Source organism: Hemitrygon akajei, chromosome 1, assembly GCF_048418815.1.
Source record: "Hemitrygon akajei chromosome 1, sHemAka1.3, whole genome shotgun sequence".
Taxonomy (NCBI): domain Eukaryota; kingdom Metazoa; phylum Chordata; class Chondrichthyes; order Myliobatiformes; family Dasyatidae; genus Hemitrygon; species Hemitrygon akajei.
The window spans coordinates 88,216,889-88,237,064 of record NC_133124.1 but is presented as its reverse complement, the minus strand read 5'-3'; the positions used below and the strand labels follow the sequence as shown (position 1 = coordinate 88,237,064).

Here is a 20,176-nt window from a genome sequence, read left to right as displayed (position 1 = left end):
AGGTGATGAGAGGAATTGATCATGTGGATAGTTAGAGGCTTTTTCCGAGGGCTGGAATGGCTATCACAAGAGGGCATAGTTATAGGGTGCTTGGAAGTAGGTACAGTGGTGATGTCGGCTAAATATTTCACACAGGGAATGGTGGGTGCATGGAATGCACTGCTGGCAACGGTCGTAGAGGTGGATACAAGAGGGTGTTTTAAGAGACTCTTAGATAGGGACATGGAGCTTAGAAAAATAGAGGGCTATGCAGTAAGGAAGTTCGAAGCTATTTCCAGAGGAGGTTACATGGGCAGCAGAACATTGTGGGCCGAAGGGCCTGTAATGTGCTAAAGATTTATATGTTCTATAAATAAGAAATAAATAATAGTGAGGACATGAGTTGTGGAGTCCTTGAACGAGAGTCTATAGTTTGTGGAATCAGCTCAGTGATGGGTGAGTGAAGTTTTCCACTCTGGTTTAGGAGCCTGATGGTTGATGGGAAATAACTGTTCCTCAACCTGGTGGTGTAGGATCTAAGGCTCCTGTAAGTCCTTCCTAATGGCAGTAATGAGTGACAGCATGGTGAATGGTGGGGGTCCTTGATAATGGAAGCTACTTTCCTGCAACAGCACTCCTCGTAGATATGCTCAATATCTTTACCAGTGACGGACTGAGCTGTATCCATCACCGTTTTTATGTTTTTCTGTTTCCATATCAGCTAGTGATACAACGTCAGTATACTTTCCACTGTGTATATATAGAAGTTATTCAAAATTTTAGATGACATGCCAAATATCTGCAACCTTCCAAGAAAGTAGAGGCAGCTTTGTGCCTGCTTTGTAATGGCACTTATGTGCTGGCCCCAGGACAGATTCTTTGAAATGACAATACCAAGGATTTTAATGTTACTGACCTTCCACCTTTGATCCTCTGATGGTGACTGGCTCATAGATCTCCAGTTTCCTGCTCCTGATGTCAATAATTAGCTCTTTGGTTTTGCGAATGTTGAGTGAGTTGTGGTGGCATCATTCTGCCAGATATTTAAACTCCCTCCACGTGCTGATTTGGACCTACAACGGTGGTGTCATCAGCAAACTTAAGTATGGTATTGGAGCTGTACTTAGCCACACAGTCATAAGTGTAAAGTGATTAGAGCAGGAGGCCTTGTGGTGCACCTGTGCTGATGGAGGTTGTCAAGGAGATGTCGTGCCAATGAGAACTGATTGGGGTCTGTAAGTAGGAAAATTAAGGATCCAGTTGCACAGGAATGTATTGAGGACTGTCATGAGAGGCTTATCCAGAACTAAGATGCATGGGATCTCTGGTGCAATGGCCATTTGGATTCAGACTTGGCTTGCATGTAGAAGACACAGGGTAGTGATCAATGGGGCTTACTCTGGCTGGAGTCTTGTGACTGGTGATGTTCAGCAGGGATCCAGACTGGTGGTGTGAATAGAGTAGAAAACTGGCAAAAGAGACAGCAGGATATACATCAATTGCTGTTATTGATGGAGAACAGTAGTTAGAGTTTAACCCAGCCAAATGTGAGGTGTTGCAAATGTAAAGGGAGAATACACTATTAATGGCATGTTGATGTGCAGAGAGGTATTGGAGCTTAAGTGCCTAGATCCCTGAAAATGACTACACAGGTTGACAGGGACGTAAAAAGGCCTATTGCATGCTCATCTTTATTGGTCGAAGAAATAAGAAAAAGATTTGGGATATTCCTTAGCATTGGCTGCATTGAGCTTCCCTGTGCCTTTCAGTACATACACCAGCATCCTGGTTTTGGGCAGGCCAAGGAGCATCCTTCGCTGAGCTGATGTCTCATTGTGTGTCCATGGGAACAGCCTGAAGATCAGGCTGTTACACAGCTGCTGGGGTTGAACTGGAACACAGATGCTTGATTCCTCCTCCACACTCTCTTAGCAAACCCATTGTCTGCAAAGAGGTAGGTGACCATCTCCCGACAGCAACGTATGACATCTGTAGAGGAAAGTACTTCATACCACCAGCATAGTGAAGTCTTGGTGCTCGTTGGTTAGATCTGGCAATACGACATTCTGCCAGATGATTTGGACTGCTTGCTTTGGTGAACAGCATTTTCTGTTAAAGGGCCTGTTTCTGTGTCGTTCTATGTTCAACGTATACAATACACAGCTCATGAGCATTTCCCAACCCTTTTGGCAAAGCCAAAAGGTAAGAAGGTCCACAATATTTATTTCAATAACTGCGAGGTAACATTGCAGCTCTCTAAAACTCTGGTTAGACCCCACTTGGAGCATTGTGTTCATTTCTGGTCGCTTCATTATAGGAAGGATGAAGAAGCTTTAGAGAAGGTGGAGAGGAGATTTGCCAGGATGTTTCTTTGATTAGAGATTATGTCTTATGAGGAATGACTGAGTGAGCTCGGACTTTTCATTTTAGAATGAAGAGGGTGAGCAGTGTATAAGATGATCAGAGGCATACACAGAGTTGACAGCCAGCACCTTTTGCCAAGGGCAGAATGGCTAATATGAGAGGACATAATTTTAAGGTGATTGAAGGAGGTATTTATTTTATTTAGTGATACACCGTGGAGTTGGCCCTTCTGGCCCTTCGAGCTATGCTATCCCAGCAACCTTTGATAAACACTATTAACCCAAACCAAATCATGGGACAAATTACAGTAACCAGTTAACCTATCCAGTACATCTTTGGACTGTGGGAGGAGACCAGACGACTCCAGGAAAACCCACACATTCCATGGGGAGGAAGTATGGAGACTCCTTACAGAACGGTGCCAGAATTGAATTCCAAACTCTGGAATGTCCCAAGTGGTAATACCATCACGCTAACTGTTATGTCAGAGGTCAGTTTTTCACACAGAGAATGGTGGGTGCGTGGAATGTACTGCCAGGTGTGGAAAGGAAGATACATTAGAGACAATTAACAGACTCTTGGATAAGCACATGGATGAAAAAAAATGGAGGGCTATGAAAGAGGGAATCACTACATTGATCCTGGAGTAGGCTAAAAGGTTGGCTCGACGTCGTGGGCCAAAAGGCCTGTACTGTTCTATGTCCTCTTTAGAATGCCTGACTTATGAATCAACATCGAAATTTTATAAACATTTATCAACCACTCTTCTTAAAACATGTATTTGCAGTTGTCATGGGAACTATTTTTGCTTATTGCTGCCCTCTAGTGACCAGATGATTCCATTTTAGAGTCACAGAGGCAGAGAACATAACAGCACAGAAACAGGCCCTTCTACACATCTAGTCCATGCTGAACCATTAATCCGTATAGTCCCATTGACCTGCACCTGGACCATAGCCCTACATTCCCCTCCTATCCATGTACCTACCCAAATTTCTACTAAATGTTGAAATTGACTTTGCATCCACCACTTGTGCTGGCAGCAAGTTCCACACTCAAACTATCCTCTGAGTGAAGAAGTTCCCCCTCATGTTCCTCTTAAACATTTCATCCTTCACCCTTAACCTATGATCTCTCGTTGTAGTCTCACGCAACATTAGTGGAAAAAGCCTACTTGCATTTACCCTATCTATATCCCTTATAATTTTCTATACCTCTATCAAATTTCCCCAAAATCTTTTACATTCTAGGGATTAAAGACCAAACATGTTCAACATTTCCCTATAACGCAGACCCTCAAGTCTGGCAACATCCTTGTAAATATTCTCTGCACTTTTTCAATCTTATTTACTTAATCTTTCCTCCAGGTAATTGACCAAATCTGAACAAAATACTCCAAGTTAGCCTTCACCAACATCTTACACAATTTCAACATAACATCCCAACTGCTGTACTCAATACATTGATTTATGTATTTCTATCTACCTGTGACACCAGTTTCAAGGAATTATGGATCATTATTCCCACTGCAAGCTTTGGTAGTCTTCCTCGCTGTCCACTACACCCCCCCCCCCCCCCATCTTGTCATGAGCAAATTTGTAGATCCAATTTACCACATCATTGATATAAATGACAATCAGCAACAGAACTAGCACTGATCCCTATAGCACATTACTAGTGACAGGCAGAGAGGCAGAGAGGCAACCATCTACAATACTGTCTGGCTTCTCCAGGAAAGCTAATGTCTAATTTAGTTACTACCTGATCTGGAATGCAAAGTGATTGAACTTTCTTGACTAACCTCCCATGCAGGACCTTGTCAAAGGCCTTGCTAAAGTCCATGTAGACAACATCCTCTGCTTCGCCTTCATCAACTTTCCTGGTAACTTTAGCAGTATGATTTTCACTAAACAGTTTGCTTCTTTTTTTTTGTTCACTGGAGCAAGTTTAACCTGCACCTGAATTTTCTGTCAAAATAGCAAGGCTAAAGTACACACAATTGTTTATGTGCAAGTTACAGAGCCTCTTCAGTTAGGTTTCAGAATTTGCTATCTGTATTTTCCTTCTGCACTACGTTCTCCTGCCTTCATCCTGTAACTTTTAACACCCTTGTTAATTAAGCACCTAACAACCTCTGCTTTAAAAATACCAATGACTAGCCTCCACAGCCATCTGAGGCAATGAATTCCACAGATTCATGATCATGTGGCTATACTATTCTGTGGCTGTGCCCTCTGAATCTAGATTCTCCCAATGACCAAGTCCTTCCAATTCACTAGTTGCTATACAATGCTTTTAGTACATTAGAAGGAGTAGAGATTATATGGTGTGAGTGTATATATTTGGGCAAGTTAACCTGTTGACTCAGAACTCATAAGTACTTCAATTTGTGTGTTACAATTCTTCACACCTGATTTATACATATATTAGTGTAAACAACAGATAAAACTATGTTGGAGTGATAGTGTTAGTAATATTGCTAATTCATTAAGAATTAAGATTCATCAAGAAGGACTTGTCCTGGGCCCAGCACGTAGTGGAATTATAAAGAAAGCATGGTATCACCTTTATTTCCTTAGAAGTTTGTGAAGATTCAGTATGACATCTAAATCTTTGATGAATGTCTGTAAGTGTGTGGCAGAGAGTATATTGACTGGTTGTATCATGGCCTGGTATAGAAATACAAATGCCCTTGAATGGGAAATTCAACAAAATTTAGTGAATACAGATCAGTCCACCACAGATAAAGCCCTCCCTATCATCGAGCACATCTACACAAAACGCTGTCGCTGGAAAGCAAGATCCATCATCAAGGTCCCCCACCACTCAGGCCATACTCCTTTCTCACTGGTGCCATCAAGAGGGAGGACTCACAGCCTCAGCACTCACACTACCAGGTTCAGGAACAGTTATTATCCCTCAGCCATCAAGATCTTGAACAAGTGGAGATAACTTCACTCAACTTCACTCGCCCCTTCACTGAACTGTTCCCACAACCTATGGACTCACTTTCAAAGACTCTTCATCACATGTTCTCGTTATTTATTGCTTATTTATTTATTATTACTCCATTTTTTTGTATTTACACAGTTTGTTGTCTTTTGCACATTGATTGTCTGTCTTGTTGAGTGCAGTCTTTCTGTTATGGTTCTTGGACTTAGTGAGTATACCCACAAGAAAATGAATCTCCTGATTGCCAATGGTGACACACACATGTGAACTTTGATAATAAATTTGCTTTGAACCTTGAATCTGAATATCCTTGGATTCTGGACTTAACCTAGCGCACAAGAACACAAGAAAGTTGGAGCAGAGGTAGACCACCAGACTCCTCGAGCCTGCATCACCATTCAATATGACCTTGGTACTTTATGCGGTCTGAACTGTGTCAGGCTCCCCATTACCCTCAATTTCAAATCTTAATCTAATTCCATCTTAATGATTTCTAATAATCTGTCCTCCACCCATCCTCTGTGGCAGAGATTTCCAGTGATTCACTACATTTTGAGAGAAGAAATTCCTTCACATCTCAGTTTTGAATGACTGGCCCTTTAATTTGTATCTATGTTCCCACTTGTGAATACATATCAATATCTCCCCTGTTAAATCCTGTTAGGATCTCCTAGATTTGAATAATTTCACACCTCATGCTTCAAAACATCAAGGTATACAGATTCAGACTGCCTTGCCTCTTTGAGAAGAAAACCCTGTCATCCCAGGACTGGACCTTTTGAGGCTTCATACTGGCTTCCACTTTCAATTTTAGTCTTACTTGGTGTTCCATCATGCTTAATTATCACTTACTTTGTCCTTTCCATTACCCCTTTCCAAGTACTGATGCTTTCTATTCTCCTCATCTGAGCGTGTACCAACACTTCCTAGCCTGGAATATCTAATTATTCTTGCTCTTGCATAGACATGTAGGTTCCTTCAAGTGGAGAGTTAGATCATTTAATAGCTAAGATCATTTTGTCCCATGTGAACTACCAAAATGTACTTGGGATGAAGAAATACATTTTATATACAATCCAGTCTTTATGCAGAGAAATCACCTGCGCGACCAGTGATGTTCCCCTCCAAACCATTTACTTTTGAGGCACAGAAACACTATAATTAGCATTAGAGCATGAACATATAACGTGGGTTACATTATCCTGAGCGACTGGGAAATTAAAAACATATTATCACCACATTTAAACAAAGTTATATTTTAGTGATGAGAATTTTTAGGCCAATGTTGCATTACAGTTCCAGAATTCTTCCTTCTATTTTTAATAAAGTTTGACTTGAGTACATTGCCCATGGAGAATAAATCAGTGACTTTCTACATTTATGGTGCAAAACTTGAAAAAAAAGTAATTATTTCAAATCCTCTCTTCTCAAAGCTATTAAAGTGCTGAATTCAACAAGGCGGGTAAGGAGAAGTAATAACTGATTTTTATCAACTGCACCTTTTTTGCAGGTCTCGTTAAAATTTTTAAGCTGCATTGTTAGAAGGTACTCTTTGCAATCTGGAGAGGAGATGTTGCATTTAGATTATAATTAAAAGCACTGGTATTAAGCAGTTGAGTGTCAACCACTGCTAGCTGTTCTATTTTCTCTGCTCAATGGCTAGGACTTCAGAGCAAAGCAAGGCTTACACATGTATGGGCAGCAAGCTCCTGTGGAGGAAGAATGTTCATTGTTTTCATTGCAAGTGGACTGCGGTACAAATCAAAGCCTAACCCTCTGGGGATAGAAACTAATAAAGCACAGTCTATTTCAAATCACTGTTAAAATGAGGATTAATTGATAGAAGTGTTAAGGCTCTGCAGGCTTTTCTGTGAGACCTAATTTGCATCTTAAGAGGTGGTCTAACACCACAGTTTTTGGTTGAGAAAGCAATTCTCTGCACTATCTAGATGTAATAAAATGCATATGATTGTTGAATGATCAGGAAATAGGCAGTTATTACCCATAGTGGGGTGTGGCAGGAATGGACAGGAGGAGGAGTATAGGAAACTGATACAGGACTTTGTGATACGGTGCAACTCAAACTACCTGTGTCTCAATATCACCAAGACCAAGGAGATGGTGGTGGACTTTAGGAGATCTAGGCCTCATATGGAGCCAGTGATCATTAATGGAGAATGTATGGAGCAGGTTAAGACCTACAAGTATCTGGGAGTACAGTTAGACGAGAAGCTAGACTGGACTGCCAACACAGATGCCTTGTACAGGAAGGCACAGAGTCGACTGTACTTCCTTAGAAGGTTGGCGTCATTCAATGTCTGTAGTGAGATGCTGAAGATGTTCTATAGGTCAGTTGTGGAGAGCGCCCTCTTCTTTGTGGTGGCGTGTTGGGGAGGCAGCATTAAGAAGAGGGACGCCTCACGTCTTAATAAGCTGGTAAGGAAGGCGGGCTCTGTCGTTGGCAAAGTACTGGAGAGTATAACATCGGTAGCTGAGCGAAGGGCGCTGAGTAGGCTACGGTCAATTATGGAAAACCCTGAACATCCTCTACATAGCACCATCCAGAGACAGAGAAGCAGTTTCAGCGACAGGTTGCTATCAATGCAATGCTCCTCAGACAGGATGAAGAGGTCAATACTCCCCAATGCCATTAGGCTTTACAATTCAACCGCCAGGAGTAAGATATGTTAAAGTGCCGGGGTTGATTGTATTTAATGTATTTAAGTAAACTACTTAAGAACTTTTTAAAAGCTATTATTAATGCTTTTTGAGAGAGTGATTTAGATGCATATCATATTTTTACTGAGTTAAGTATTGTATGTAATTAGTTTTGCTGCAAGTGTATGGGACATTGGAAAAAATGTTGAATTTCCCCATGGGGATGAATAAAGTATCTATCTATCTATCTATCTATCTATCTATTTGATGTGCTTTCAATTTATGCTCTGTGCCCAAAGCTATTTGTCCCTCATATTTCAAAAAAAAAGTTATTTCAGGGCTAAATTTTGTTAGAGTAACTCTTGTTTTCACTCATTATACCTTGCAGTTGCTAAGACTGCATGTCCCATGTTTTTTTGCTGCATTTTGGTATTAGAGTCAAATTCAGATTATTATGCTTTGAAATAACATTAATTTAAAGTCAAAGGAACCCTTCAACTGGATGATGGTTATTAAAGGAAACTCTGACTGGCTTACCATTTGTGATTAATAATACCATAGTTTTTTTTATTGATCTATCTTATTATCAGAAGTATGCATAGATTCTCTTCTAATTTTATTGTAGTTAAAGGTACCCAGTAGTTGGGATTGAAGTTTCCATTGTTGCATTGGGATATAATTAGATGTTATTGGAAATAAAGGTTAAAATATTTATTATGTTAAAGTGAGAATATTGGAAAGGCTTCACTTTCCAGTGCTGGATGTGAGCAGACTTAAATTCAGGTTTTCTTCCTCTTGACTCCTGCTCCCAAGTTCTACATTTTTATTTTTGTTTCTTGAACAGTTTGTTCGGGGGTTATCCATTCCCATTATTTTGTTTTACATTCATTCACAGGACATGAGTGTCACCAGTAATGGCTGTTGCCCACCCCAATCTTTCCTAATTGATTCTTTTGTGAGCTGTTACAAACCAATCACATTGCTGTGGCTCTTGGTTATATGTAGGTCAGCCAGGGTTCTTCACTTAACAGACACTGGTGAACCAGAAGGCTTTTTAACCACAGTCCTGTGGTTTGATGGTTACCATTGCCATTTCATATTTATCTAATTGCTGGAATTTAACTTCCACATCTGCTATAGTGAAATTTAAAACTTGTGGCTCAATAGAGCAATCCTTCTGAGAGATAAATGGCAGAACTTCAACCAAAAAAAACAGTGGTAAACTTGTCCTGGTGTCCCTACATAAATGCTACATCCCTAAAATGGTAAAGGTCTTGTCCTGTTGGTTGTCCATGTGTTGCTGTAGTAACGTCTTACGAAGGCAAATGAGATTATCTTTCATGGACTTCCCAACCGTCAGGCTAAGAAATCTGTCCCCAAACCCATGGTAGGTTCAAACTAGTGTGAGCATGGCTGTCCCTGTTCAAATGACTATCAACGCCAATCTTTGTCCATTGGGAGATCTCTGCTGAGCCTCTCCACATTGCTGGGAACAAATGATGGAGAAGATGCTGAGATTCCTTTTTCTGGTTCTGGGAGAGTTGTTGGTCTTGAGGCTTTCCTTTCGTTTTGCAAGTTGTCTCTTTTTGAATTCCCAAATTTGAATCTGAAATCTACAACACCTCAAATCTGTCCTTTAATGGAATGCATTTGTTTTGTCTTGCTTGGCTTACTATTATATTTAAAACTTAGTACTTAGGTCATGAATAATAATGATATGTTCATCTAAACTATATACTCTGGTTCCACATAGGACTTGAATCTGCAGTTTTCTTATTTGAAGCTTTGTTGCTTTTCATCCATTTTGTTCTGGTTTTCCTTTCAAACAAGTCAGTGTTATATTGCATAGTAGCACTTACAATGTACCATATTGATGTACCACAGAGAGCATTCTATCCAGATATGTCACGGCTTTGTTTGGTAGCTCATCTGCCTGAGACTGCAAGAAACTGCATATTTACTAACACAGTTCAGCACAAATGAAAACTGGCCTCTCCTCCATGGATTCCATCTGCATTTCTTGGTGTCTTAGTAAAGCAACAATCAAAATAAAATTTTCTTGTCTATCCCATCCCATTGGACATGAGATACAAAAACCAGCACATTCACCAGGCTTAAAGGCAGCTCCTACCCCGCTGATACAAAATTATTGAACAGTTTCCTAGTACAACCAAATGGACGTTGACCTCACAATCTACCTCATTATGGCCTGCACCTTATTGTCTACCTGCACTGCACTTTCTCCTTAACTGTAACATTATTACAGTTATTACAATAACTGTTATTATTTTCTCTTGTACTACATTCACTCTGCTAATGAAATGATCTCATGGCTGGCATGTAAAGCAAAGTTTTTCAGTCTTGACAATAATAAACTGATTTTCCCATTATCAAGTTAATGTCATTTTTGTAAACTGTCATCCATATACACTGATACCTCCACGTTTCTTATATGTTGACATGCATATTGACATGTAAGTTCCACTGTAGGTAGGATTTCTACAGAACTGCTAAGGACTATGTTAGAAAGCAACTCACAGGTATTGTTTGCGAATAACAACGGACAAGTATGAATGGCTTTATTTAAGTTATGAAATTGATAGGATGGGGTAGGACCCCACCATATTAGAAGGCTTAAATGTAATTAAGAGAATAGTAAACCCATCAGGATCAGGCACTGCGTAATTTTTAAAGAGTATGATTATTTGCATGAGATATAAAGGACCTGAAGACTTCATTGTTAATGGATCAACATTTAAATTGATTATCTCTTATTAGAAAGAAGAAAAAATACTTGATTTCCACTTTAAATTTTTCTTGTAAGGCTTACTATGTCTTAGAGATGTGCCATTGCCCAAAGGATTATGGAAATCTGCCATCTATGGGTTCTTTCATGTGAGTTATATGAGTATAAATTAATATTGTTAAACCTTGATTTCTCAGATCCACCTACTCCGATTGCCCCACCTCAGATTAATTCTGTTGGTGCTACGTACCTGTGGATTCAGCTTAACGCGAACTCCATCAGTGGGGACGGGCCTATCATCCAACGTGACATTGATTACCGCAGCACGTCTGGGAGCTGGGCGGACATACAGCCAGTGGACAGCCATCAGTACAAAATTGGCCACCTGGACCCTGACACCGAGTATGAAATCCGAGTCCTCCTCACCCGACCCGGAGAAGGGGGAAGGGGAGCTCCTGGCCCTGCCCTCAGAATGAAAACAAAGTGTGGAGGTAAATCCTGGGAAAATTGGTGAAATGGTATCGTTTGTTGTGGAAAAATTGCTAGCGAACTGTTGAGAACTACATTGGCAAGTAAATCAAGGTGGGATGGTAGAGGTATTCTTTGTGGATAATAATCGACGAGTGTGAGTGGCTTTATTAACATTGATATAAAATTGATATAATGGAGCTGGAGCCTACCCCACTGGAAGGCTTAAGGATACTTAAGAGAACAATATAGCAATCTTTGGATCATGCCATGCTTAGTTTTCAAGAATATAACTGTTAGTATGAGAAGTGGTGGAAAAAGAATAAAGGCCATGCAGATCTCATTGTTAATGCATAAATACTTAAGTTGATCTCTAGAGTAGAAAAGTTTTAGTTCCACTTTACTTCTACTTATAAAGTTTACCCCTCTTAGCTGTGCCATTGTTCAAGGGATTAATGTGGATCTACCAGTTATTAATTTCCAATACGTGTTTCTTTCTGAGTTATATGGGCGATTGCCTAATATTGTGGCAACAGATGCTTGAGCCTTTTGTTTGGTTAACCTTGCTCAGTTGTTTCCTCCTCGAATATTCCACACATACTTGCCTTAGATCACTGGTGCTCGGGATTTAAGACAACGCCTGGTGCAGTAGGACGTGAGGCTAAGGGCTAATTAAATAGTAAACTGGCTGATGCTAGGTGGTAATGGTGAAGATGGTATCACTACAGCTGGGCTAATGTGATTTCTAGAAATTTAATCAAACAAAAGTAACAGGCTCTGAATTTTGTCACATACCAGCATCATTATTGGAATACGTAAGACATTGAACAGAAATTTAGTTGAAAAGAGATTCTGATCATCCATTTTTTCATTGGCAGATGCCCTTTGTCAGACATACACTGTGAGAATATTGTATAACATGGATGGTTTGACAAATACAGTATATTGCTGTTCTGCACAGATAGCACTGCAAAAGAGCTCTGTAGAAACCGATCTGTATGTGCAACACAGAATAATATGTTGTACAAATTTTTTAAAAAGTTGAGGTGTGAAAAATCGGAAGTGAAAACAGAAAATGTTGGAGATATTCTGTAGGTCAAGCAGTGACAGGTTCTGATGAAAAATTGTTCCCCTTTTTGATGCCTGACCTTCTATAGCCACCATTTTCTGCTACACAGATGGTATTGCTGTGTTCGGCTCCATATATATGTAGCCTGGGGAACAATACACACACAGGACAACAAATACTTCATCAGGCCTTAAATACTTTTATCTGTTTTAGATGTTTCATTGCAGAAAGAGGGTAACAAAATAAAAATGACAACATAAATTAAAAGTTCCCTCTGTTACAATCTCAGCTTAACTTCAGACCACAGCCTTGTTATGTATGCTGTATGAAAATAACTGAAACAAAATATACAAAACCAATACGGTAGTGGAAAATCTAAAAAAAATGCAAAGAATATTAGAATCCCCACCAACCCAGTACCTTATGTACAACATCAAAAATATGAATAAATGCATCTAATCTCAAGTAAGAGATATGCTTACATTTGGTACTCACATGCTTAACTTCCAAACGCATATAGGCTAGACCTTGAAATGAGTTCTCCTCGCTCACACTACGTGAACAGAGATTAACACATTCACATTACCCTGTTACACTCACATTCGGGCATGAAACAATAAAGAAAGACAAATAAACTTTTATAATATATTGCCTTGTAGTTGAATTACTAAAAAGACTAACCTAGTAGGCTAATGAAGGAACTTTCCAATTACACTATCCAGCGCTGATCAACTTACTCGCGAAATCTTTCCTCACCAAACCTGGGAAAAGCATTCAAACGTTGTCCTTTCTAGAACATGGCAACTCTTCATTCTACTCCACCCATGCACCTATTTTAGCATTACCAACGTAAGTATATAAGTGCACTTTAACAATAAAAAAAAATGGGTATACAGTTGTCACCTGGTTACATATATCATATGGCACAATATAGCTGAGTATATTTATCAGCATTGCTCAGTCAGTGTTGACTGAATGGATGGGTCCATGTACAGAATATTACGTTGTCTGCTTCTGGTTTCATGTACACACTTGTGAATCTATTTATACAATATGGCACAACATGCTGGCTACACAAGTTCCTTGCAAAAGTCTGGGCACAGAAATAAAGCTAGGATGCCTATGACTTTTGCACAGTACTGTATTTGTCATGGTGGACTGGAGAGTGAGCTTGTAATCTGGCCGGAGCAAAGAATGTTGGGAATAGCGAGAGTGGAGAGCCACGGGAGGTGTATGGATGGACGGCAAAGGGGGAGTGCCAGGGCAGATGGTGGCACAGCTGCAAACACACCCAGTCCTGAGACACCAGGCAAGGTCATTTGATTGTAAATAATTGGTTTATTGGTCATTACAGAATGTCTCTCTGGTGTTCGCTCCCTCCCCTCTCTGTGCCCACGTCATATATCAGTGCACAATAGAGTTCCATATCAGAATCAGGTTTATCATCACTCACATATAGACAATAGACAAGAAAATTTTATTTCTTACATTCACCTCACAACATGAAGGAGAAAAAATTTGTATGTTGTGTCTCCATTGCTATCTGCAGACAATATGACAGGAACATGTGGCAGGATATTGCCCACCAACAGTAAGATTATATATGAAATTTTTTGTATATGTGTATGTACAGTTAGGTACAAATCCAATATGCAGTCAGATCAATGTGTATTGATAAATCTGATGGCCTGGTGAGAGACACTTTCCTGGAGCCTGTGGGTCTTGGCCTTAATGCTGAGCTACCGTTTGCCAGACAGAAGCAGCTGAAACAGTTTGTGGTTGGGGTGGCTGAAGTCCCTGATGATCCCTGGGCCCTTCTTATGCAGCTGCTGGTGTAAATGTCCTTAATAGAGGAAAGTTCACATCCACAGATGTGCTGCGCTGTCTGCACCACTCTCTGCAGTGCTCCATACCGGGCATTGACACAACCAGTCAGGATGCTCTCAGTAGTGCCCCTGTAGAAAGTCCTGAGTATTTGGGGACTCATGCCAAACTTCTTCAGCATATGTCATGAAATTAGTTTTTTTTTGAGACAGTAGTACGGTGCAATACATACTGTACTACCCAATTGAGAATCAAGACTTGATAAATTTTTACTGTGAATCTCTGGTAAATAGTATGTAATCAATTCATTTTTATTCTTTAACTCAGAGGTCATCAATCTTTTTTGCACCACGGACCGGTTTAATATTGAGAATATTCTTGTGGACCGGCCAACGGGGGTGGGGGGGGGGGAGACGGGATGGTGTTAATCACGACCAGAATATAGGTGATAAGTCAACTGTAAGTCATTTATAAGTGGCTAATACACTCAATGTCGTTTCTAAAAGGGTTTACCTAACAAATTTAATATTAAACACACAGTGCATATTTTCCTCGCATGAATATAGTGATAAGTCAATTAGAACTCACTTATAAGTCAATAGCATCATGACGTTTTAAGTAACGCTTGGATATTAAACACACAACGTATGTTTTTTTTCCTCGTATGAACATATAAAATCATTTCAATACACCAGTGAGAGGACAAGGTAAGGGCTGGAGGTCCCCGTACTGGGGCCACGGCGGTCGCAGTCCAGAGGGAGCGACCGACCGAGCGAGGAGTGTGACAGGGCGTGCACCCACCTCCCCTCCCTTGTAGGTAGGTAGGTAGGTAGGATCTATCGGCCGACAAAAGTTTGGCTCGAGGCATGACTTTCAGTAGATCGCAGTGAGGTAGCTGCTCTGCTAATTACGAAACCCTGAGCCTGAATTAGGTGGTCTGCGAATATTTTAGCACTGGGTTCCCCACCAACATTCAGTGTGCTAAAGAGGTTTAGAGGCGGCGCCCATCTGTCCGTGCTCCAGGCCAGTACCAACGGCACTTCCCGTCGGCCGTGCAAGGCGGTGATTACCTGAGGCCAACCAGTGATCCCTGGCGCGAGAGTATCACTGCATTTAGGCGACTGATGACCTCGTGTGGGTGATGACCGCGCGTGCGTTCATGTTCAACAGTGGGTGTGACAGGGAATGAGGAAAGGTGCAGCTGACTCATATCGTTTCATGTTGCCAAATCATATCGTTTCCTCATGGCCCGGTAGCACACGCTTTGCCGCATGGTGGTTTGGAACCACTGCTTTAACTATTTTTATTCAGTAATAACCTAAAATAGAAGATCCTTCACTCTCCATTTATAAAGTGGACGTTATTCATGATTAAAAAAAGGCACTGCATATACAGAGGAAGAAACAGTGCAAAACTTTTGCCCCAACAAACCAAACATGCTGGAGGAACTGAGCAGATCAGACACATGTATGGAGAGGAATAACCAGTCTTTGTCTTGGTCTGAGACCCTTTGTTGTCCCATTCTGCAGCATCCCCTACAAAGTTAATGAAACCATGGTACTTCTGAGGTGTGTTATTGAATTAGAATTTATTTAAATCTTACATCCATCTCACAATGTGAGGAAGTAAAAATCTTTGCATTATGATCCATCACAATGTACAGGCATGTGAATTTATAAGTCTAATGGTTTGTAGAAAGAAGCTGTCCTGTAGCCTGTCGGTCCTGGTTTTAATGCTGTGGTACCGTTTGCCAGGCGGAAGCAGCTTAAACAGTTTATGGTTGGGGTGACTGGTATCCCTGATGATTTTCCAGGCCTTCTTTACACACCCGTTGCTGTAAATTTCCTCAATGGAGGAAGGTTCGCATCTACAGATGTGCTGGGCTGTCCGTACCACTCTCTGCAGTGACCAGAGATCAAGGTTGCTGCAGTTCCCGTACCAGGCAGGATGCTCTCAATGGTGCCCGTGTGGAGGGTCTTAAGGATTTGGGGGCTCATGCCGAACTTCTTCAGTCACCTGAGGTGGAAGAGACACTGTTGTTCTTTTTTTGGCCACATAGCCGATGTGTACAGTGCAGATGGGATCTTCGGTAATATGTATATCGAGGAAATACTCACCCTCTCAACCGCAGTCCCATTGATGCTGATCGGGGGAGTCTGTCTTCGTTCCTCCTGTAATCCATGATCAGCTCTATTGTTTTTTAGACATTGAGAGAGAGGTTGCCATCTTGGCACTATTGTGTCAGGATGTCAGCCTCTCCTCTGTCAGCTGTCTCATCACCACTAGAAAGGCTGTTCTATGTCATATCATCTGCAAATTTGATCAGAAGATTGGAGCTGTGGCAGCACAGTCATGGGTGTAAAGGGAGTAGAGGAGGGGACTCGGGACACAACCCTGATTCCCCAAGCATGCAGTCTTGGCAGGAATTGTTGACATTGCTATAGTCCTTTAACATCTGATCTGTCAGTGTTATCCTAATGCAAGGATGACTGTTCTTTCTTGAAACTGATAATGGAATGTGAGTGTGTAAACTGTAGGGAGCTGTGTGTAAGCAAATGGTGCTATAGGGAGACCTTGTTTGCCTGGGTACAGGTGCGAATCACTGTTCATACAAATGGCTGATAATTTGGTTGAGTTTCCCCAATAATCTTGTCATGTTGCAGAGAGAAGGTAAGTTACAGATCCTGTTCAATATCAAGAAGGTGAGAGAACTGTCATAGTGGCTGCACTATGTCAGCAGATTCGAGGGAGAGAAAATTGGGACTGTATTTTAAAAAAACATATAAAAGATGATGTAAACACGAGGAAATCTGCAGATGCTAGAAATTCAAACAACAACACACACAAAATGCTGTTGGAACACAGCAGGCCAGGCAGCATCTATAGGGAGAAGCGCTGTCGACGTTGTCACTGACTATAGTCACTAAGAACTTATTGGCAGAAAAGCTCGCAATTTCAGCACTAAAGACAAACAAACTAGCATCTATTAGTTGTGCTGCATTTCCCAAATTACATACCTCTATTATGTCACCTCTCAGCCTCCTTCACTCCAAAGAAAACAGAACTAACCAGTTTAATCTTTCCAGTTAACTCAAGCCCCTCAATCCCATGTGAATCTTTTCTTGACGCTCCCTGGTTTAATTATGTACAAATCATTCAAATAGAGTAGGAGTAGGTTCCTTGGCTCTTCAAGCTTGCTCCAACTAATGAGAACATGACCATCTGGCTGTAACCTCAGCTCCACATTCCTGCCTACGCCTGGTAATCTTTCACCCGCTTGCTTATGAAAAACCAACCTAAACACAAGAGATTTCGCAGCCGCCAGATCTAGCTCAGTTTTAAAATATTCAGCAACTGCTTCTGCCACCCTTTATTGAAAATATGTATAAAGGCTCTCAAATCTCTGAGAGGAAAAGTTTTGCCTTCTCAGTTTTAACTAGATGACGCAAATCTTGTGGTTACAGCCATTTTATAAGATATTCATAACAAAGAATTAGCAGTAAAGGCATGTGAGCAAGTAACTAACCTAACTGTAACCAAATCACTCCAACAAAGAACCTCAGAATCAGAATCAGGTTTAATATCAATTTGTTACCTTAGCACAGCAATACATGATAATATATATTAAAAAATAAGTAAAACAGTTACAGTAAGTATATGTATATTAAATAGTTACATTGAAAAAGTGCAAAAACAGAAATAATAAAAGTGAGGTAGGGTTCATGGGTTCAATGTCCATTCAGGAATCAGCTGACTAGTTCTGTGGCTTCTTTTGATCGTGTGCAATAGCACTGCTTCTGCCCACCCCAAATAACAGACAGTGATGGTGCCAGTCAGAATGCTCTTCCCCATACGTCTGTAGAAGTTTTTGAGTGGTTTAGGTGATAAACCAAATCTCCTCAAACTCCTAATGAAATATGCCTTCTTTATAGTTGCATCAAAATGCTGGGACCAGGTTAGACCTTCTCGTCCTTCCCTTTCTGAAGTCCACAATCAGCTCTTCCGTCTTACTGATGTTGAGTGCAAGGTTGTCGCTGCATTATCACTCAACTAGCTGGTATACCTTACTCCTGTATGCCCTCTCATCTCCATCTGAGATTCTACCAACAATGGTTGTATCATCAGCAAAGTTATCAAAGGTGTTTGATCTGTACCTAGCCACACAGTCATGGGTGTACAGAGAGTAGAGCAGTGGGCTTAAGCACACATCTCTGAGGTGTGCCAGTGTTGATTGTCATTGAGGAGGAGATATTATTGCCAATCTGCACATATTGTGGACTTCCAGTTAGACCTCCAGTTACAGAGGGAGGTACAGAGGCCCAGGTTCTGTAGCTTATCAGCCAGGACTGTAGGAATTATGCTGTTAAACACTGAGCTATAGTCAATGAACAGCATCCTGACATAGGTGTTTGTATTGTCCAGATGATCTAAGGCTGTGTGAAAAACCATTGAAATTGTGTCTGCATAGACCTATTGTGGCGATAGGCAAATTGCAATGGGTCCAGATCCTTGCTGAGGCAGGAGTTGATTCTAGACATGACCAACCTCTCAAAGCATTTCATCACCGTAGATGTGAGTGCTGCTGGATGATAGTCATTAAGGCAGCTCTTGGACAGTGCTGAGAGTTGGAAGTGTCTTTGAATACAGTTGCCAGTTGATTTTCCAAGCATTACCAGATACTGCATCTGGACCTGCCGCTTTGCGAGGGTTCACTCTCCTGAAAGACAGCCTGATAAAGCCTCTGAAACAGAGAGCACAGTGTCACCAGGTGAAGCAGGGATCTTCACAGCTGTAGTTATATTCTCCCTTTCAAAGCGTGCATAGAAGGCATTGAGCTCGTCTGGTAGTGAAACATTCATGCTATTGGGTTTCGCTTTGTAGGAAATAATGTCCTGCAAACCTTGCCAGAGTTGACCTTTGTCCAATGTTGCCTCTAACCTCGCTTGGAATTGTTTCTTCGCTCTTGAAATTGCCCTCCGTAAGCCGTATCTGATTTTCTTGTACAGATCTGAGTTGCCAGACCTAAATGCCACAGATCTAGCCCTCAGTAGACAATGAACCTCCTGGTTCATCCATGGCTTTTGATCTGGGGATATACAGTAAGTTTCTGTAGGCACACACTCATCCACACAGCTTCCAATCCAATTTGCTCTGTGGTCTTTCGTTATGCTGAAAATTGGTTCAAACTGGACAGGTAAGGGAACCTTCTATCATAAGAACAGCCTGTGAGACAACAAGGACAGTCTTGATTGACACTGTTGTGACATCTCAGGTTTGTAGCTAAACTACAAATTACTGGAAATCCACTGAACATTTACAAACATGCTATTATCCCAACATATATGCAAGCATAACGGGGAGAAGTTTCTCATTATCCACCCATCCGTTCCGAAATAATTTTGCAGACTTTTAACAGGTTGTCCTTGGACCCCTCTGCTCTAAGGATAACATATCCAGCTAATCTCCTCATGACTGAAACGCCTTTGGATACCACACCATAGGACAAATGTGAGTAAGCTAGAAAAGTTGTAGGAAAAATTCACAAAGGTTTTGTTTAGATTAGAGGATTTAAGTTATGAGAAGAGATTGAGTGGACTGGGTCTGTATTCCTTGGAACAAATGAGGCTGAGGACTAGCATGATAGATGTACAGTATGTAAAATTATGATAGGATAGATAGCCAGCATCTACTTCTGCTAATGAGCGTAGCTTTTTGAAAGAGATCAGGTTTAAAGGCAATTTGAAACGTAAATTTCTTACACAAAATGTAGTTGTTACCTGGAATGAGCTGTCAGAGGAGGTGGTGGTGGAAGGAACATTATAATAATATTAAGAGGCATAGGGAGCTATGGAATTATTACAGGCAAGTGGCATTCGAATAGATAAGCAATGATGATTACATAGATTCGGCTGAGGGCCAAAGGACCTGTTTCTATGGTGTACAATTCTGTGACTTTATGAAGTTCCAACCCAGGCAAAGTTTTAGAGAATCTTTGCTACACCCTCTCTTGTGTTCTCAATCTATTTTATAATGTATTGTCTGTTTGATGTTCGTGGCCAGGTCCTCTTGTGATACTCAGTGGCTAATATCCGCATATAATCTTTTGTACTCTTATG

The 20,176-nt window shown here is 40.9% G+C and overlaps 1 protein-coding gene across 14 annotated transcripts in view; it reads left to right on the top strand.

The window, feature by feature from the left end:
• LOC140728571 (receptor-type tyrosine-protein phosphatase mu-like) overlaps positions 1-20,176 on the top strand; it is a 994,862-nt gene that overhangs the window by 471,033 nt on the left and 503,653 nt on the right. For all 14 annotated transcript variants that reach the window (XM_073047511.1, XM_073047621.1, XM_073047608.1 and 11 more), the window contains exon 7: positions 10,897-11,190. In XM_073047511.1, coding sequence (XP_072903612.1) covers positions 10,897-11,190 — 294 coding nt within the window. The remainder of the gene's footprint in view (positions 1-10,896; positions 11,191-20,176) is intronic.